Source organism: Dromaius novaehollandiae, chromosome 2 (genome assembly GCF_036370855.1).
Source record: "Dromaius novaehollandiae isolate bDroNov1 chromosome 2, bDroNov1.hap1, whole genome shotgun sequence".
Classification (NCBI taxonomy): domain Eukaryota; kingdom Metazoa; phylum Chordata; class Aves; order Casuariiformes; family Dromaiidae; genus Dromaius; species Dromaius novaehollandiae.
The window spans coordinates 39,677,831-39,699,083 of record NC_088099.1 but is presented as its reverse complement, the minus strand read 5'-3'; the positions used below and the strand labels follow the sequence as shown (position 1 = coordinate 39,699,083).

Sequence of the window (21,253 nt, the reverse complement as noted above, 5' to 3'; positions counted from 1 at the left end):
CTCCATCTTCTTTACACCATCCTATCAGGTATTTATAAACATTGATAAGATTCCCCCCAAGCTTTCTCCTCTCCAGACTAAACAGTCCCAGCTCTCAGCCTCTCCTCATATGACAGGTGCTCCAGTCCTGTAATCATTGTTGTGGCCCTTTGCTGGACTCACTCCGGTAGCGCCATCTCTCTCTTGTACTGGAGAGCCCAAACCTGGACACAGCACTCCAACTGTGGCCTCACCAGGGCTGAGTAGAGGGGAAGCATCACCTCCCTCAACCTGCTGGAGATGCCTAATGCAGCCCAGGATATTACTGTCCTCCTTTGTTGCAGGGGCACATTCATGGTCAACTTTTTGTCCACCAGGACCCCCAGTCCTTCTCTGCAAAGCTGCTCTCCAGCTGGTCACTGTTGCATGGGTCTGTTCCTCTCCGGGGCAGTACTTTTCATTGCCCGTGAGGTTCCTCTCTGCCCATTTCTTCAGCATGTCAAGGTCGCTCTGAATGGAAGCACAACCCTCTGGTATATCAACCACTCCTCCCAGTTTTTTATCATCTTGCAAACTCGCTGACAGTGCATTTTGTCCCATCGTCCAGGTCATTAACGAAGCGGTTAATAAAGTAGTGACGGGTCAACCAAAGGCAATGAGCTGTTGCAGTAACAGTTGCAAATCAGTCTGAGGTGAGCGTTAATTTGGATTTCTGAAAAGAAATGGCTTTAATTTAAAAACAAATAAGAGCAAAAATTGATCACAGTGCAAAACTAGTATAAGAATGCCTTCAGGGTAAATGGTGTGGCTCTAAACAGGTCTCTCAGAAATCCTAGGGAATGCTGAAAGCAAGGGGAGTGAGTCATAAGCACATGAGCTGAAAGAAGCTGAAGACAAAATCATGCATCTCTGCTTAATTCCATCACATGATAAGTCCTGGGGCCCTTCATTTAATCGGAGAGCAGAGCAGCAGAGAAACTTTATTCTCACTTCTCAGCAGAGACTGAAGGAGTTACTGTGTGGAAGAACTGGGCATTCTCTGCTCCTCTGCGCAGGCTGAGCTGACGCACGGTCTCACACACCATGAGCAGAGTTTGCCACCACCTCGGATTCCTGCTCCTGGCTGAAGCGGTTCTGTGTACTGCTGCCATACGTGAGTGTTTCACCCCTTTCCTCTTCCCCTACACCCCCGGATTCAACATCCTGAGACAACACTGTAAAACTGTGTTGCTACTGCAAAGTGCAGCAGTTGGGAACTGGTAGGCAGCAGCTAGCTGGCTGCTCCTCCACCTCAGGGTTACCTGGGTCTGGGTAGAAATGTCTCTTGAGCTGGAGAAAAGTGCAGACAGCTGTTCAGCTATTTCCTGTGCTCCACAGATACACGGGGAGCTGACTTCAGCTAAGCCTTGTCTCATTTCCTCAAATTTCCAGCAAGTTTTCCCCAGCACAAGCACAGCAAAAAAAGACAGAGGTACAACTTCTCATAATTTGCTCAGCTCAGCTGTAGCTAGAAGAGGCCAGGTTAGAGGCAGCACTCCCAGCTGGCACACCCATATCTTTGGATGCCAAACCTCAAGGAGTCCGGTCAAGGAATCAGATCTTCAAGCTGTGGTGGGCAGGCACAGAGCTGTTCCTCATCTTCCAGGACTCCCAACTTGACTCAGTCTAGGTTGACTCACTGACCTCGTGGCTAGGAACCCAGAAATGGGAATTTAACCTCAAGTTCCAGGATCTCCAAGAAGGAACTGAAGACCTTAAAAGCTGAGGTCAGGCTGAATATCTGTCTAGCCTTGTACCTGTCTCCAGTGGGGAACAGTAATGAACGTATAACTGGACAAGCTCATAGAGGTATTTACCCAGGATATTAACTGAGCCTTACATGAAGAAATATCATTCTTTTATGTGCTTAGAACCTGATGGTTTAATTTGATTCTCCTTAGCTTTTGTACTTTGAGAAATAGCAAATAACTGCTTGTTCCTCCATGTTGTTCATGATTATGTTTTTATATTCTTCTCTGTCACCTCTTCTCCAGGCTCAAGACCCAGTTTATTTAGCTGCTCCTCACACAGAAACAATTCTATCCCTTCGTTGCATCCTCACCACCTTTCTCTGTACTCTTTCAATTGTTACATCCTTCCTGAGCTGTAGAGACCAGAGCAGCATACAGTGTTCAAGACACGAACACACACGGAATTATACAAAGTTATAATAACACTTTTGTCTTTGTTCTCTATTTCTAACCTTTCCTTAGCTTTTCAACTACTACTGAGCACTGTATTGAAAACTGTAAAGCTCCAAGATCTCATTTCTGAGGGGTAATAGCTAGTTTAGAGGTCCTCATTTTGTAAGTAAAGTTGGAGTTACATTTAACTATGCTGAACTTCATGTCGCTTTATTGCCCAATCATTGAGTCTCATACAGTCTTCCTGCAGTTCATCAGTCCTCCCCTCTACTACTCTAAGTTGCTGTCTAGCAGCAGACTAAATCACCCATTTTCCAGATTATTTATGAACTTTTAAAACTATTTCAACAACTGAGAAAACTGGCCATTTATTCATAACTTTTGGTTGATATATTTTAACCAATTATTTATTCAGGTGAGATCCTTCATTCTTAGCCCATGGTAACTTAGTTCCTTTATGTGCCTTTAGCAGGGGACCTTGTCAAATGCCATCTGGAATTCAAGTAGACTATATCAAACAGATCAGCCTTGTTCACATGCTCTTTGACTCCCTCAGAGAAACTCTAATAATTTGTTATGAATTAGAGCATTTTACATCATATCACATTTATCTACAGTCTCTGCTAATTCTGTTCTTCACTGTTGTTTCTATCAGCTTGTCCAGTTTAGGCATTAGACTTTTTGTAGTCCTCTAAATCTTTCCTAGAACCCTTTTTTAAAATTATCGTCACATTTCCCACATTTTGTTTCTCAGTCACTGAAGCAGTTTTAAGCAAGAGGTTACATGCTGTGCTTAACAGCTTATTTACTTCATTCTTGACTAAATTCCATACTATTAGAGCCACCTGATCTAGACAACTTTTTTCATTTCTCGATTTGTTCTATAACTTTTTGTGCCAACACTTCATTTTAACAGAGCTTCTCCATCACTGTAAGGAAATATTTTAGCATGGAAATCTCCAATGCTTCTCCTTTGTGAATGCAGATGCAAACTAATGTATTTTACTTTTGTGCCATCACTTTATCTTCCCTGAGCACCTCTTTTGTATCTCCATCATCTACTGGCCCGACAGACTTTCTGGCAAGCTTTCCACTACTTTTGTGTCTGAAAAAAAGATTAATTAGTAGCTTTTATGTCTTTGGAAGTTGTTCCTCAAATTCTCTTTTGTCCTGCTTTATTATGTTTTTACATTTAGCTTTACAGAGTTTACACTCTTCTTAAAATGTAAATGTCTTCTTAGCTTGGCTTCTTAGCCAAGCTTACCTCAGCTTAGCTGAATGTACATGACTTCTTAGCTTGGCCATAATATCATCCTTTTTACTTCTAACAACTCTTTTATCTTCCTCTTCATTATGTCTTCTTTTTGCTGTTTGAACACACTTTTTCTCTCATGGCTAACATGTTAGCCATGTGTGGCTAGAAATGCCGAACTTCTTTTCTGTCCCTTTTTCACCAAAAACAAAACCAGAATGAGAAAGAAGAAAGTCAATCCAAGAATAAGGTCTTTTCTCCTATGATCACCTCACCAAAACTATTACAGTAATCATTTCCTCAGATTCTATTATTGCTCTATTTTGAACTAAATTGCCCTAATTTTGATTATGACCAACATCTGTTCTTGAATGTTTTCCATCGTTAAAGAAGAAACACATTAAAACCTTTTATTCCTTTAAATTCAGCAACTGAAAATCTTCAGTTGAATGTGTTAGAGAAGCTAGAGCTGAAATATTTGCTTGACTGAAAAAAATGCCTTTGTCTTGTCCTGAAGCTTTTGAAATGTTTTATATTTGATTGAAATAAACAAAGCACATCAGAGAGGCAGACAAATGCCTTAGGAACTTGTGACTTAGAAGTAGTGACCACAGTTATTAGCAAAGCTGGACAAGAAAATTACTTTTGAATTCAAAGATTGTTACTCAAAATTAAAAATTAAAAGCTTTTAAAAAATTAAAAGTTTTCCAGCTCTTTTTGATGAACTGAACATTTTGGGGGGTGAAACATTGACTGATCCCATTGTTTTGATCTGACAAAATCAAAACATTTTTATTCACTAAATGATTTTAAAGTAAAATAAAAGATAATAGGAAAATTAGGAAAAATCCCAAACCATTAAATTTCAAAAAGATCACATATTAATTTCTTGACATACAATGTAACTGAACTTGATAAGCTGTTGTGAAATATTTTTATAATCTCTAATCTGTTTTTTTTTTTTTTCTGTGAAACATTTCTGAAGGAAAAGGAATGCTTCTGAAGGAAGCATTACCCAACTCTACTTCTGGCCAAGACTGAAAATGACAGAATATGTGACACAGGCCACTGAGGAATGGGTGTATCACAATGTCCGTTGTAATGTTGTGCTTTGCTCATATCAATGTAGAACATCTTCAAGAAAGGCTTGATTTAAGTGAGATTGTGAGGAGTTCCTCTAGGGCAAAAGAACATGGGAGTGTATATCTCCAAGTGCAAAATCTGTTCTTTTCCTTAGACCTTTGTGCCTTCAAGCCCCAAGATAGTTGCAAGAGAGCTTACAGCATCAGTTTGGACTGCTCGTGGGAGATGGGCATTGGCCTGTCTGAAGGGATGTCCTTTCCAGCAGCTTGGACTGGCTACACTTGCTCTGTGCCTTTTCCAAAACCTGGAGAAATTCCAACAGCTGGTTGTGTAATACCACACAGGGCCATTCCTGCCTTTCTTACAGATCTCTACATTCTCCCTGAAATCATCTAGCTCTTTGTTGCACTTGTATATAAATCACAGAAGTATCCAACATCAGGTAACTTTAAAAGACATGAAAAGCAGAAGAAATCCTAACTGCCTCGATGTTATGACAGAATGGCACACTTAATGGGTATCTGATTAATATGACAGAGCTGGTTAAAGCCTCCAGGCTTTAATGGAACTCTGCCCATGAGCCTACTTACAAACATATTTTTATGGCAACCTACAGTGTTTAACATGTTCCTACAGGTTACTCAGTTATTTATTTTGCTTCTCATAATGCAGCTACTTTGTGACAGAGGCCTAAAGGCCTCTCAAAGGCCTGGGAAAAGTCTGAGTCCATCACTTGCTAAAATGAGAAGAAAGAAGTTATTAAAATTATTTAATCATCTGAGCCATTTTAAAATAATAGGCATGAAGCTAGTATCTTTTTGTTGTTATATTATAAACACAATAAATTTACTATTCTGCTCTACATTTCCTTTTCTGGAAATACCAGTTAGGATTGGTTCAACCGCTCCTATCCAAACCACCAGTCAACTCACAAAGGAAGCTTCAGTGGGTCAAAACTCATTCCTAGCATAACTTCCACTAAAGAACAACTTAGACACAGAGTGAATTTAGCCTATTACCCTTTTAGTCACAGATTACCAGTCAGGCACAAAAGAGTTAGCAATTAAGCAACCTCTTTACAACTAGCCTGATTATTGCATGGTTATGTCCATTCCATAAGAACACTTGCTCTGATATGACAAAAATGTTGTAAAACTTTTTAGTCTTTCTCTGGAAAGCTTGGAATAGTGCAACTGCAAATCAGTGACAGAATTTTCTTTATGTTGGTTATAGGGTGATTTAAGTGTTTATAGCTGCCAAGATAAAGTTCCATAACGTTCCACTGGTGAAGTTTTCTAATCAGTGCAAGAACACAATCACGAGTAGGCTGTTCAGCACAGTAATGTCCTTATGGAGTAACAGGGAATATATTATGACATTATATGTTCATTTTTTTCTATCTAGGGTTTCAAGATGTGCTGAGCCAAGACAGAACTTCTCCTGTCACACCCTATAAGAAGCTACATGGCTGGTCTAGTGACCAAAATGAATGGAATGAAAAACTTTATCCTTTCTGGGAAGAAGGAGATCCCAGATGGAAGGGCTGCTGGAAAGGTAGTTGCACATACACAATTTAAAAAATTTTTGGATTTTTTCAAAAAAAAATTGAAAAAAATTGGCCAGAAAATCCACCTCATCAAAGAGCACAAGTGCTGTAGTGCTATTTCCTATATGCCATATCCAGAGCTGCTGCAAGCAATAATAAATTAGAGACCATTGGCTTGGATACTACTATTAGTACATTGTCTGAGGAAGCATACTAGTGAGTTGTTACAGTATATGCTTTCCCGTAACTCATAGCGTCAGAAACTAATATGTATTAAGAGGTATCGATAGGCACTGCTCTAGGACAATCCTTTTTATTTTTTATTTTTTGGAAACATGCACCGGGGACATGTACCTTCAACTTCTATCCAAGGTTACTGTGGGCTTCAGTTTAACAATGTCAGTGAAGACCCAGTTCATCATCACCTTGTCTGAGCTGAGGCCTAAAGGCTGTATTCCTGAGGAGAAATAAAAGTATTCTCCTTTGGAATATATTGACCCCACAGGTAAAAATCTGATTCTCAGCTGTAAGAAGGAAATAAATGGCAGGTCAGTTAGTGATTTTGGTGGAGATGATGAATGCCTCTAACTGATTGTTGTAAGCTGGGATTTTGATATGGGTGCAAGTGACTTAGGAGCACAAATCCCATTGGAAATAAAGGAAGTATCAATAAAGGATTTCAAATGTAAATAGTGCACAGTTGAAGGTAACTGCTGCTCTGATGCATCCTTTACTGCAGTGAAGTCTCAATTTTATTTTCAACAGGAGGAAGGGTGAGAGCCAAGTTGGTGACTGATAGCCCAGCACTGGTAGGCTCTAACGTGACCTTTGTCGTGACTCTCCAGTTTCCCAAGTGTCAAAGAGAAGATAATGATGGCAACATAATATATGAGAGAAACTGTACCCAGGGTAGGTAATGGTAATCTCCATGTTCTGTCTATGTATCTCACTGTTGTTCTGGTGTGAGTGTCATAAATCTTTCCAATCTTAAGAAGCACAACCTGTAACCAAAAGTTATGCTGCTTTTAACTAATACCTACACTAGTGTCTAGCCTGTGTCATGCCACTTTTCTTCTTCAGAATATCACACTTTTCTTCTTCAGAATATCACTGTATTATTTTTACACTTCTGCACCTGCTACATATAATGGCCAGGTACTTTAAGGAGATTTGTCTTCACTATAAAATTAGCTTTCCAAAATACTGACTTTAATTTGGCTTCCTAAAAATACTGTTATTGCTTTTCAGCTCACTCACAAGGTTGCCCAATCCCTGGATGAAGACAGGTTCAACTGATCACTCAGTCACACTGTTTTCTTCCAAATTTATAAAACTGACAACTTATGCAATTGAGATGTTTTTTCAATTAAGTATTGTAGAATAACTACAAATCATCTTCTGTGTCCTGAAAACCGTCAAGGAAGAGTAAATTTCACATTCCCATATTTCAAGAATAAAAAGTAACCAGAAGAATATTATCATTTAAAAACAAGCAGCCTTTTCACCAGAGTATCACCTTTTTTTGATCATCTTTACATGCTAAAAGGAGCAAAACGCATCACAGTTCTGATGTTTGAAGTTACTGGATCTTGAGTGAAACAGGCTGCTGTGCTGTTCTCCCTCTGAATTCATAAATGTTCAACAAATGTTTCTACTGATCAAAATAATTTCTATCTCAAGGAACATCAACAAAAATTTTTTTCAGCATAAGTTCTACTTTTTCCACTGTCTAATGTCTCGTTAACTGCTGACACCCATTCTCTACTTAATGTTCATTTTACTGTTTGGGGAGGAACTGTCCTTTTACTATTCAGAATGGTACTGTAGTTGATGCATAACTTATTTGAAAGTGCCATAGAATTTTTTTTCTGACAAAACAAAACAAATCACTTCCTCCTGGTACTTCCACAGATGCTTTTTCTACTCAAATATTTAAATTTTGCTTGCTGAATGTCAGGGCAGCTCCACTGGCTCTAGTGAAATAGTAGCACCCTCTGTAATTGACAGCAGGTTTGGGGCAAGCAACTTTAAACTATGCCTGAAAAAAGCAAACAAAACACAATCTCAGAAGAACTAAATGTCAGTCTAAAAATAGCCCACTTACCCCATTGTTTAAGGGCAATAACTTTGCTGTGACCTGGGGTGCCTGCATTCTGTTTCCTGGTTTATCATACATTTCACAACTGACCAGGAACATGTCCTATTTCTACACTTAGATACTCCGGCTTCACAGGATCAGTATGTCTACAACAGGACTAAATGGATGAACAACTGTGGCTGGGAAAACTGCACGAGCAACCACAGCCATAATGTATTCCCAGATGGGAGACCTTTCCCTCACCATTCTGACTGGAGGAAGAGGAACTTTGTCTATCTGTTTCATACATTTGGTTAGTACTGCAAAACATATCTTGGTTTGGTTGATGCTGCAAAACTTACGTTCACTTTGTATATTAACTCATTTTTCTAATATCTTTCATTAAAAATTCTTAAAAGGTATTCCATAGTTCTTGAGTGAGAATTCTGAATTCATTCAGAGGTTTTCAGAGAGGGCATCAGCTGCTCTATTATCTTCTGCCAGATTTGGAAATCATGTATTACCAAGAGATTTTCTTTAAGGTTATGCATTCAGAGAACTACAACCATAGAAAATTAATTTCCTTTCAGTAGTGCTCAAGATAGTTTTCTAGGAAAACAGAGAGCCTGAGCAGGTCAGCCAGATGGTTTGTTGACCAGCTGCTACTACTTCAGATTCTTAGACCACAGAGCTGTATATCTGTAGATTAGTTTAACAGTACAGCACTTATTGACTCTGGGGAGAAGGTGAAAACTGCCATTGACTGTGTGGTACTGTTCTAGTCACAGATGCTGGTTTTTAGTGTTTTCAGCTCCTGAGTATGTAATGGTTGGGCTATTTCTGATGCTGGCTACATACTAAATCTTAATAGCCTAATTTAGCTTGACAATATCAATATAAGCATCAGTAATAATAATAATGCCCTCAATTTTAAATAAAGCTGATACTATTTACCTACCTCAATCAGCTGTTACGAATATAAATAAGTAAATGTATATAAAGGGTTCTGCTGAATAAAGCAAGGAGCATTATACCTTCCTGCTACCCTGAAGACATACAAGTTAATTTAGAATGCCTAAGAGGTAATGCTGTTCACTACAAAACCCTAATAATTTAATATAATGTAATTACTTTGGAAAGATATAGATGCCTTGCAAATGCCTCTTTTTAGATCAATGAAATTTGAGACATCTTTCTGACACCTCTGAAAAAAACACAGGAATAATGGGAGTAACCACCTCGTATAAGTACCCAGTGCTCCAAAAGGACCTGTCAGATAACTGAAAGATGATTCTAAACTTACATTATGATTTACACAATCCAAGATTCAGAGAGACATTGGTTATCTTAGAACAATTTCCTGTAACTAGCCTTAAGGGTAAAACATTTTATAAACTCATGTTCTTTTTCAGGTCAGTACTACCAAAATACTGGACGCTTTTCAACAACTGTTTCAGTCAACACAGCAAATATCACTCTTGGCAAACACGTGATGGAGGTATCCATTTACAGGAGAGGGCACTCAACATATGTTCCAATTGCAAGAGCAAGTAGCATTTATGTTGTAACAGGTGAGTGTCCTGAAATAAACTGTAATAAAATACCGGAGATATTTGTTGTGTAGGTGTTGCAAGTATTTAACATGAGCACTATCTGGGATGAAAAGAAGGCATTGGCCCAAGACAGGTTTTAACATGGATGTGAAATCTCTGGCAAATTGCCTTGAATAACGTAATTTACCTTTGTATCTATCTCAGTTGTAACACTTTGTGATGAAAATTGATTTACTAGAGGAAACGTGGTCTTCAATAGATGCTTGTGATTCCTTATATGTTTCCATACTTTTCTGTGTAACTGTTCCCTATTGGCATTCATTCAGTACACTGAATTAAAGTAGAAATCCATATTAAAGATATTAATGTCTTGCATTCTGATTATTTTTGTTCAGGAACTTTGGAGCTGTTTGCAAACAGATATGCTTGCTATTATTGTTTTCTTCCATTTTTCTTGCAGAAAAAATTCCATTATTTGTGAATATGTCCCAGAAAAATGACCGCAACATCTCAGACTCTATCTTTATCAAAGACTCACCAATCACATTTGATGTGAAGATCCATGATCCCAGTTACTATCTCAATAATTCTGTCATCTCCTACAAGTGGGACTTTGGAGATGGAAGTGGGTTATTTGTATCAAGCAGCTCCATTACACCTCACACCTATGCTCTACAAGGAAACTTCACTCTGAATTTAACTGTCCAAGCTATTATACCTGTACCTTGCAAGCCAGTAACACACACTCCACCAATGCCCACCTCAGCAGGTAAGAGTTCATCAATCAGCAGTGATACTGGATCAGCAGTAATGCTAAAAAATCAGAATTTAGAGTTTTAGGTATATATCTTTAAAAGTTGTATGCCATCAAAGTAAGAGCTCCTAAACTCTGCAAACACTAAATGTAGTTTAGAGACAGAATCAATAAACACATAGGCATCAGTTACACATTTAAGAACCCGAATCCCATTTACACTAAATCAAATTCTACCACAAGGATGACAGCATAATGGCGTCCTCAGGTGGACACTTTCCTTTTTAGACCCTTTACCTTGCCAGACCAAATGGTTTTAGTCTTGCCTATTCAGGGACATTTCCAGAGGTGAGATTTAAATTTAAACTGAAAAAGAGGTATTTCACAACAGCTGCCTGCATGAACCAGCTCCTAGAGCTGGTTACTTCCTAGTTTTCATTAACCTCCATCCAAAATTTAATGAGACTGGATTGAACTAGAAAAAAGTTACTCTTATTCCAAAATACGGGATTTTCATAAGGCATTAACCCAGAATGCCTCTTCCACTTTAAATTTATGCACTATCATATTTCAGAATAATTTTCATTCTGTTCAGCACTGGCTTAACATCTCAAAGAATTTTACGGTTTGCCAAAGACCTTCAGCCTGGGTAGTTATAATACTTCTACTATTAAATTGTAAATGTGGCTACATTTTTCAAATTTCAGAATTTTAACATGTGTTTTTAATAAAATGTTAAATGAGAATGAAAAGGAAAAGATAAAATTTCCGTCACTTCCCCTCTTCATTTTTCAACTAACACTAACGTAGAGCAATAGAAAAATACACATTTTTAAAGAGAGCATTTTAAAGCTTTTATTGGCATTTGGATTTACTCTATAATTGATCTGGGAATTTTAAATAAGTTTTCAATTAAACCAAACCTCGTAGTCTCACTTTTATTTCTTAGAGACAGGTGACTAGCATGGCGGCTTTTGGAGTGAGGCTACCCAGGCCAAAGAATCTGAAATCCCAGCCACTCTTGGTTTCTACAGAACAGCAGGGCACATGTGTTTTCTTTAAGTTTCTACCATGATCCTATACAGATAAGTGCATTACTCCATAGCTGTAGAGCAAAATAACTAATGACATATGTAATGAATGCAGTTGAAAGACATGGCCATGTTCACAATACCTCTAAGTAGAACTTGTTGTAAGCTGTGTATCTATTTTTCCCTACCCAACCCAACAGTAACCATTGAACCATCTTCTAATCCAGACTCTTCTACCACTGTCAAGACAACGGGAGACAATCCTGATGGAGGCTGCCATATTTACAGATATGGATATTACAGAACCAGTATCTCTATTGTAGGTAAGGACCTGAGTCAATACCTCAACACAGGAGTGGGGCTAATAAAGTAACACTTGCATGGTTGAGAAAATATTTATTTAGCCTCTCTTTTATCTAATGTGTGACCTACAATAAGATCCTTCTCTCTTGGACCTCGCTGACATTTTTAAAGGTTAATGTGCAGCTACTACACACGCTCCCAGGACCCAGCAGCAGAGGTTATGGTGCCTTGGTTCCAGACATGTAAGTCTGGGCCTTGCTCCGGACACTTGCCAACGGCTGCCCCTGTGCTACAGCGCAAATGTTTCCAGTCTTTTGTGCTGGGAAATAGCTGACAAGAACGTGAGCCATATCACTCTTTTCTATACCATTAGCTTCAGAAACTGGCACACCTGAAACGCACTGGCCTGAAAGGTTACATAAGATCAGGTTGATCTTAGTATGTGCAGAAGTCCTGGTTAGCAGGAGACAGAGGTAATCAGGTGGAGGTGATTTATTATTTTTTTAAAGAAAAAAAAGAGCAGAACAGAAGGGAACAACCTCATAAGAAAAGTACTGGAACATTTCTGTTTTCAAACCCTTGAAGAGGAGTGCTGAGGGAGAAAGAAGGTTATGGAAAACAAAACCTGAGCTGAGCATCAGCCAAACACTTGAGGTTCTGTACACAAACACTTCAGAGCTTATCATATGTCCTATCCTTGACATCTGTTTCCTCTTCCAGAGGGAATCCTTGAGGTAAATATCATTCAGATGACAAACATCCAGGTGACAGAAAGTCAAGCTGAAAACTCACTGGTTGACTTTGTTGTTACCTGCCAAGGGAGGTAAGTGTGTAAATGAGACTGCCAATCACTTTAAAAATAGGTGCTGGAATGCTGTTTGCACTTAGATGCAGTTGCATGAACAAAAGCTGGGAACTTCAGCATTTTTGTTTCTGGACTGAAACTAAAGATAATGCAAGTCTCACTTGTAAACTGTGTCAACAGAGGTTACTGCTAGGCTCTTAGGATTCAGAACAAATGTCATGCCTAAGTAAAAATAAGAGAACTAGATAAGTGGGTAGAAGCGATTTTATATTTTCTTGGCAAAAACAGGATTTCAGCACTCACTGTAAAGCGGGAAGCAGTCTATTGAAATTGGAAGGAAACCCTTTCTTTCTAGCCATGATTTTTTGATGTTTAAGGTAAATGGGTGTGTCCAAGCAATTCCTCAGATAGGAAAACTGCAATACTAACTGCCAAATGCAGTATTAATTGCATTAATATTCCTACCTCCTAGAAGGGGATATGAATTAAGAGGACTGAGAGGTACAACAACTATCTTGATAATGCAACTGGAAAACAATTGATCTTTCTAAAATTAGCATGCCGATTTTACCGCACATAACATTAAACATAAGAATCTGTATTCCTTTCATGGCAACATATTTTAAAGGTAACAGACTTTATAAACCAACATACTGTAGGTAACTGTGACCACCATAAAGTGATAATTATAAGTGAAACAAGATGATTTTATGGAAGATTTTATATATGCATTTTATATAAAATCTGTGTACATCTAAAATATGTATGTATGTAGAAAATATAGAAAAATGTTAACATAATGCTCTTTTAAACCAACATAACATCATTGATTCCAGTAAACAGGCATCGGTATAAAACTGTGCAAAGTGTCTATAAACTGGGCTAACAGGACTCCGCACATACAATGTACTCTCTCTTTACTCTCTCTTCCCACCCCAGTCTTCCTACAGATGTCTGTACAGTAGTTTCTGACCCCACATGCCAGATGTCTCAGAGTGTGGTATGTGACCCCATCATCATCACTGACAAATGCCTTCTCACCATACGGAGAGCTTTTGATGAACCTGGAACATACTGTATAAATATCACCTTGGGAGATGACACAAGTCAAGCCCTTGCAAGCGCGCTTGTATCTGTAAATGGAGGTGAGTTTGCACGGAGCAGGTGTGGATGGTCTGTGAACAGCTTCCCTTTGTGGTCATTTCCCTTGGGAGGGGGTGGGATCACAGGAACACACAGCTAGGTTCGAGTATGCTTAGATGCCTCAGCTGAGACTGTGCCAGGTTTTGTGAGTCCACACAAAGATAACAGATGATCCTTTCCCTATGGGATTTTTTGACATTAGAACTTGGTTTGGTTTATGTGTATGATCTAATTAGTATGGTAATTATACAAACCCTTCAGTATCAAAGAATATGAACAGTTGTTAAGCTGTAATATATTTTTCCACAGAACAACTCTGTTAGACAGAAAAGTAGGTAGGAGAAATGCCAGCCTTCCCACTTCACACAGAGAACTCAAACACAGAGAAACTGAGAGAGGAATCTGGCTCACTAGAGACAGAATCAAAGCCTATAGCTGAGTGGCTGTCTTGGGCCCTCTATTATAACCCACTGATCTTGACCCGGTCTCTATTTCTACATTAGCAAAGATGAATCAAGTTCTGGAAAGGCCTGTGTCATTCACTGACTCCAAAGTGTGTGCAAGGTGACTATTATAGAGTAGCTGAATGGTTAGAATAGAATGGTTTACCTTTGGTCAGATGAATCTCACTGCGTCTTGCTCATGATTATCCAAGCAGTCTTTGACAGAACCAGGTATTCACCTCAGATTCAATAAGAACCCTAACTGATCATACTGTCTCTCTGTTCCCACTCCATTGCCTTACTGTCCTCCCACTTCAACATCCTGATGACTCTGCCGCATTTTTTAATTAACATCAGCCAAGAAACTGACCCTGTAGCCATTTGCTACAGCATTTTCAGCTGATTTTATTTAATCTAGGTATAAACTTAACTGTACCTAAATCAATCCATGATGACTAAGGCATGCTACCCAACCTGTAAGTGTGTGTAGGCTCCTGAAAATGCAAATAAGCATCTAGTAGGATTTCTTGAAATTGTATTCACAGAAGTTAACTTTAGTCCAACGAGGCTGGTCTCCCTAGGTGTCTGCCAGGAGCAAAGCTAAATTGTAGTTTGGGGCTTCCACTACCATCAAAGCAGAATTAGACTCTAAGAGAGGTTGCTGCTATGAATTCCACAGAAGCCCATCTAGCATTTGTAAACATCTCCCACATATCATTATTCTCTATTCATTTCAAGGGACAGTAAGTATTTATGAGCTTCTGAAAATCCCATCATTTGGTGCCTCAGTATACTTAAACATCTGGCCTTCGAAGTTTGGCAGACTGTGACTGGGTTATGTGGGCACTGTACAAAACATCAACTCCTAACCTGTTTAAACTGCTGTTGAAGGGGTTGCCCTTCTGTGATTTATACCTGTCCCATAGTTGTGTGGTGTTTTGCAAACTAGTTCAAGGACCTACATGATTCATAAAATAATGTAAATCCCTAGAGTATCAACAAAAATATTGTGCAAGCTAGGACTGATGTCAAGACTTCACAAAAATTGTATCAACAAACTGAAAAACATGACGAACACATACCAAGTAAATAGCAAACCCAAAGGTGATATCTTCATTTTAATATATAGCAATTATAAACTAATAAACTGGAAAGGTAAATCAACATACATTTCTAGGTTACTTCATTGTATAAAGACTATTAACGTGAGGACCAAGAATGTGTCTCAGTGTCAATAACATCAATAAATGGATTGATGTACAGCCTATGGACTGGAAAATTAAGATATTTAACATAAATCAAGAAAACGCTTGTACTGATTTGGCCTCTTCTTCCCTCAGATACGATGGAATTAGTAGACATGAGTGAAATGGTCAGTGACAAACCAGAAGGCAGAGTTCAGTGAGAAGCAGAGTTCAGAGCTGATTCCCCACAATGACAATGTTACAGAAGCAGAGCCCTCAGCTCTTTAAAGGAATGAGGCAAACAAACCTTGCGTCCATCAGGCACTCAGCTGCGCTTAACCATGTTAGGATGTGAGGTTGAAACAATAACACTTTGGAAATTTCATTTTTTCATCCCTTCTTTCCTTCTCCTGGCTATCATCCCTAAGACAGTAAACTGACAATAATTCTTACATTACACCTTATAAAGAGATTATGTATTTTATACTCCCAGTATAAGTGGTTCCCTAGCATAGCAATTGGGCAAGGAGCAAATTAGCTCCATCTTCTGGGGTGCCAGCAAAACCCTCTGTTCCCTTCCATACTAAAAGGGCAACTGCGTGTTTTCAGGAGCACAGCCCATATGTAAAACTGCCAAAGCCCAACTCACAACCTGGTGGCACTGAGAATTAAACTGATTAGGCTGCAAAAGCACCACCTCCTGCCAAAGGCACTGGCCTCCAATGCTTAGCATGTTTGACATACTAAGTGTACTTCTGTTTGTAAAGCAACCTGGTAAAAATTACATTTTCTTTGGAAAAATCCATCTCATTGTAAAAATCAGGGTAATCTTACAATCAAAACTACTTTTTGAAATCTAGGATCATCCTCAGGAACAACAGAAGGTGTCTTTATCTTCCTTGGTTTGCTGGCAGTGTTTGTCCTCATTGTGGCTTTCGTCCTTTACAAGTAAGTTGCTGGCTTCTAGGATTAGTAATAGTTTAGAGAACCAACAAAAAGATTAATTTAAATTAACAAAACAAACAACTTGAATTTGCTTTAGCTATATTTTTGTTTCTTTTGTATTGCTGTTCACAAATATTCTGGGAAATGCTCAAGAAAATGAGTTTACTGCCTTAAGCCATAAAGCCATCAAAAATATGCAAATATTAAAGAATTTCATAGAAGATTTTATTCTGTGTTTGTAAGCACAAATAGTAATACTATAAGGTCTGGAAACTGCATTCAGCCAGTAACCAAACTCCAATTGCATTAGATGATTTACGTATCCAATCAAAGCTAACCAATAGAAATTTAATTTAGTTTTAGAACTCTTACCAGCAGTGTTTGACAATGACTGACAGACCAAGTATTGATCATCAAAATTCTTCATTAAATAACTGACAAATCTATTGGGGAAAGGGCACCCAGCATGCAGGAAAGTAGTTAACTGAAGCATATCTTGTTGCAGTATTAGCTTGAACGTTTCTCACCAAACTTTAAGAGTACACTGAGGCTCCCGAGTTAAAAGCATGCTCACCCTTTACGGTCAGTGGTGAGAAAGAAAACACCTCCACAGAGCAACAGTACTCCTTGAAGGAATAAAGCCTTCTTCTTAATCAGGCCTTCTGCTTAACCAGGCAACTAATCTGTGGCAGTTACTGTTGTATGGGATTGAAGGGGGAAGGAAGAGAAAGAACATATATTATGAATACATGATTAATTCTCATAGGTACTGGCTACATGCTAAATGTGGACCTTCATTTAAATGTCTTTCGGCAACTAACTATACACATTCCTTGCAGGAGATACAAACAATACAAACCTATTGAGAGAAGACCAGGACAAGCAGAGAACCAGGAGGGACTCAGCGCTTACTTCAGCAATTTCAAAGCCATTTTCTTCTCTAGGAGCAATGAGAAAGATCCTCTGCTGAAAAGCAAGCCAGGCATTGTTTAAATCTTTAGTTCAACACTGACTATTAGATTAAGTACAGGACTCATGTCTAAACTGTACTTTGGATTTTTTTTCTTATTAAAACAAGGGGGTAAGGTGAAAACACATATAGATTGGTTGATAACTTTTGGGGGCTTGGTGCAATTAGAAATATGAAATAGTCCTTCTTAGAAAAGAGTGAGGTAGTTTTGAGCACCTGTTGCTTTTGCTTGTGATCTAGGATACACTCTACTGAATAGTTAAAACCCCCATTCTTATCTGCGTTTTCTTACTTCTAGGCTACTTACTTGTAAAATGAATCAGATCTGTAATCCAGAGGAAGAAAGATTAATGTTTTTGTTGTTGTTTTTTTTAACTTCTAAATATTACGTCTTAAATATACAGTCCAGTGTAGCTGCTTACTGCCCTGGCAGGATACATGCCTTTGCTAAGAAGAAAGATTGGGGCGGGGGGCGGAGACACAAATTATGTCTGTGGGGAGCAATGTACAAATCTCATTGTAGTCCAGATCATGGACACCCAAACAACAGATTGACAGGGTCCACCTACATGCTTCTCTCCAGCCTAAACTTTTAGTCTGAGACCCATGTAAAAGTCTTAGATGTGATTGCTGATGGTGGCTTTGTTTCCTGTTGTTTCCACTGGTCATGAGACATCGGATTGGCACCACCACTCCCCAGAGGGCAAATATATGTTCCAGGGACAAGGGTAAAGAGAACAAGGATCCTAACAGAAAGGTGTGAGCATTTGACTCCCAGAGCAGAGTGTGTTTTTTCCCTTCTCTTGCCATTCATCTCATGCTGTAAGGAGACATTGTTCTCTGCTTGTTCCTCCATCCCCTCTCACTTTGACTACTTACTCGAATAAATTAAAGTCCCATGGTAAATAAAGCAATATGCTCCAGTTTCTGCTTTTGCATGATACAGCTTAGAAACTGTAAAAGTCTACAAAATCGATGCATCTTTGTTTGTTAGTGTAGCTGCAGCTTTGTGTTAGCAAAACTCATTTTTAGGCCTTTCTCAAGTGATCTGGTCTTCTAGCCATACACTCTCATAATCTGGTACTGTTGGTATTCAATAGTGGAAGACTAGAAGCAAACTGCTGAAGGCTGGACCACTGGATGATAAGAAAAAAGGAGAACCTCTTATATGTGGAAGGGAAGAGGTTGTTATAGAGGCTCACTGAGATGAGAAAACAGACCAAAATGCCTTAAATGGTCCATTTTCCATAGGAGTCTTGCTGTTAATATTAAAGTTTATAATCAAAATGAAATTAACTTTCAGTTGGAAGCTGGGGAAATGACTTCACATAACCCAATTCTAAATGCTGAATCCACTGAAGAGCTGTATTTCAACATATTTAGCTTCTTTACTGTAACTTGAAACTTGAGACTGACACCTATTGCTCTCAGTTCATGAGAAGATATTTAAGCATGAATGCATTTTACTGATATCTTAGTAGACCTCTCAAATGCTCTCCATCTTCACTCTGATTGGAGTCTTCGCTGCCACCTCCCCAGTGTGCATGGAGACCTTTAAATAGCTTGAAAATATAAAAAGTTCAGATTGTGACACACCCGTGAGATTAGTTCTTTAGTTATAATTCAATAGCCTCCTTTCTTCTTTTGTTTCTAGGTTCTCTGATTATTTTAACTCTTTTGTGGCCATTCCAGATATATATTTTTAAAAGCACCACATTGGCCATTGTTCTGTCTTCTTTATACATAACTGTTCATCCTCTTATGTAACCATAACTGTGCATCTAAAACTATTCTCTGACTTAAAACACATTTTCCTGCAGAAATTATTATCCGCATTTTATGGCCTAAGTTATCAGTGAGACTGATGATAGGAGGGAGTGTAGTTTGCATGATACTGATGATATGAGGGTAGCATACATGTTGCTCTGGCTTGAGGCAAGACAGGAATTTAGTCAAAAGCTTACAAAGACCTGTAATGCAGTATGAAAATATAGGTCTACTGCAGCAGTAATGCTTAGGATCAGTGATGATGCAGGCTGTCACTGACTGTAGGCTATACGCAGAAAGCATCTTGTTCCAGCACAACACTACGTATTAAACAGAAGCACAGAGACATCTTACGCTATTGTACAGAGACTAGTTTTCATCCATACTTTCTTTTTTTAATCCTTCATCCTAAGAATACAGAATAGTTTGCATTATCTTCCTTTAAATGTCATGTTAGAATATTTACAACTTGATTATGCCTTTTCAGGTGTAACTTCTAATTCATATATCTTTGGTTTTACACAGTGGATTCTGACTGCTGTATTGACAAATAAACTACCTAATGATTTTAAAGAGTATGTTCTGTTTGTCTCAGAAAGAGATATAGTCAAATGAGCAACCTGATGAGTGAGTGGTCTAATTACTGATCAGAACAGCATCTACCTCCAGGCAAAACAAATGGATATGCCTTAGTTTTAGTTCATTTATACATATCTGGCATTTACTGTTAGCTTTCTCCCAGCTTCTGCAGTCTTCTTTGAAATGTACTTAAGACAATGGCACCACCAACCTGAGAAGTGAGAAGACTTTCTCAGTAACCTTATTACACCTGTAGAACCCAATTCCTGAACAGATCAGGATAAAAATGAACTTCATGGCCTTCAAAGGAAACAGCAGCTTACAAACAACAGATCTGTGAATGTACGTCACCAAATGTTACAGGACAGATAGGTTTCAGGCAGCCCCTTCGGAAAAATAACATCAAAGGATGACATCAAATATAGATATGTCAACTTTAGAGACAACACCTTTTAAAATATGTCATCAAGAGAAACAGAAACATGAATTAGGTAACAAGTCTGCTGAAAAATGTCTTACCAAACTTAAGTATTACTTCAAACAGCGTGTTCTGTTCCCTTTTTTTTGAACATTCATATTTTATAGCACAAGTCTCATCAGATGTCACTAACATTTTTTACTATCACAAGTATTTTCAAGTGGAAACTCAGGCTAAAAAACACCAGCCCCCAAAAGGAATCGTTAAGAAATCAAACTAAATGTTGTAGGAGACAACCAGACACTGTGGCCTGCTAGTATAACTAAACACTTCCAGCCTTGTACGGCAGTCAGATTTTGTTTGAAACTAAAGGGTTTTTTTTTTTAATCTCTGCTGCTCTTCAACATTCACAAATTATTCCCTTTAAGTCTTAATACCATCATTTTATCATCCTCCGAATCGTTCAGCACAATGAGAGAGGGAAAAGCAGTCAGAACGATAATTCTTCTCTTTCACTATCAGTGTAAATGCCAACATTTTCTGGAAGTGGTGATGGTGAAGGGAAACACATTTTTACTCATAGTAAATATAAAGAGTTGAACTTGTGTAGGTCATAACTTTTTAACACTTGGTGACATTTTCCATAGCAAAACTAATAAAGCAAGACTATTACTCTCTGCATGTTCACACTGTTGCTGCATTACATAAATGTAAAATACACTTTCCCAAGTAACTAGTTTTGAGCCAACTGCAGGTTCCTAGATGAAACTATAGCCCTTGAAAGAGGGAACAGGGCTTGGACACCTGACTACGGCTGGCATGACACTGCCTTTTTGTCTTTTGTATTTGCTCCTTTCCAGTTTCCCAACAAACTAACATCGCAGAGAGCCCGTTACCGGTGTCTAGATCCCTTCCTTCTCCACGTCGATCCCCCGTTTCATCGCCTCAGCGCACAAACATCCCTCAGGGAACAACACGGCCGGGGCTGCAAAGCAGCGCCAGGAAGGCGAGGCCGGCGCTCTGCCGGCGCTGACGCTCAGGACTATCCCCCCCCCGAAATTCTCACGCCGGGGCTCGGACAGCCGCGGTTCTGCCCATGAGCGGAGCTGGCCCGCGAGGACGAAACACCGCGCTCCCAACGGCCGCGCCTCACCGCCCGCCCGACGGCGGCTGGCGCAGCTCAGCGGCACACACCCCACCCTCCCCCGCCACCAACGGCCCGGCGCGCGAGGCACCCA

The 21,253-nt window shown here is 39.0% G+C and overlaps 1 protein-coding gene and 1 long non-coding RNA gene across 2 annotated transcripts; one reads left to right on the top strand and one right to left on the bottom strand.

Annotated features, from left to right (window-relative positions):
• Window positions 1–901: 901 nt before the first annotated feature.
• Window positions 902–19,591, top strand: GPNMB (glycoprotein nmb). The gene is made up of 11 exons (XM_026103865.2): window positions 902–1,132; window positions 5,902–6,051; window positions 6,809–6,952; window positions 8,260–8,433; window positions 9,533–9,691; window positions 10,134–10,442; window positions 11,686–11,781; window positions 12,482–12,584; window positions 13,506–13,711; window positions 16,197–16,284; window positions 17,121–19,591. The coding sequence occupies exons 1-11, from the start codon at window positions 1,063–1,065 to the stop codon at window positions 17,272–17,274; spliced, it is 1,653 nt and encodes a 550-aa protein (XP_025959650.1). The 5' UTR covers window positions 902–1,062; the 3' UTR covers window positions 17,275–19,591.
• Window positions 15,239–17,248, bottom strand: LOC112985320 (uncharacterized). The gene is made up of 3 exons (XR_003259729.2): window positions 17,141–17,248; window positions 16,856–16,976; window positions 15,239–16,299 (listed from the first exon to the last, which is right to left on the bottom strand). It is a non-coding gene; the product is annotated as an uncharacterized LOC112985320 (long non-coding RNA).
• Window positions 19,592–21,253: the final 1,662 nt, after the last annotated feature.

Excerpts from the sequence above, each read along its gene's own strand:
- GPNMB (XM_026103865.2), top strand. The coding sequence starts at position 1,063 with ATGAGCAGAGTTTGCCACCACCTCGGATTCCTGCTCCTGGCTGAAGCG. Across the intron at positions 6,953-8,259 it reads TGAGAGAAACTGTACCCAGG|ATACTCCGGCTTCACAGGAT; the intron begins GTAGGTAATGGT and ends TTCTACACTTAG. Across the intron at positions 16,285-17,120 it reads GTGGCTTTCGTCCTTTACAA|GAGATACAAACAATACAAAC; the intron begins GTAAGTTGCTGG and ends CATTCCTTGCAG.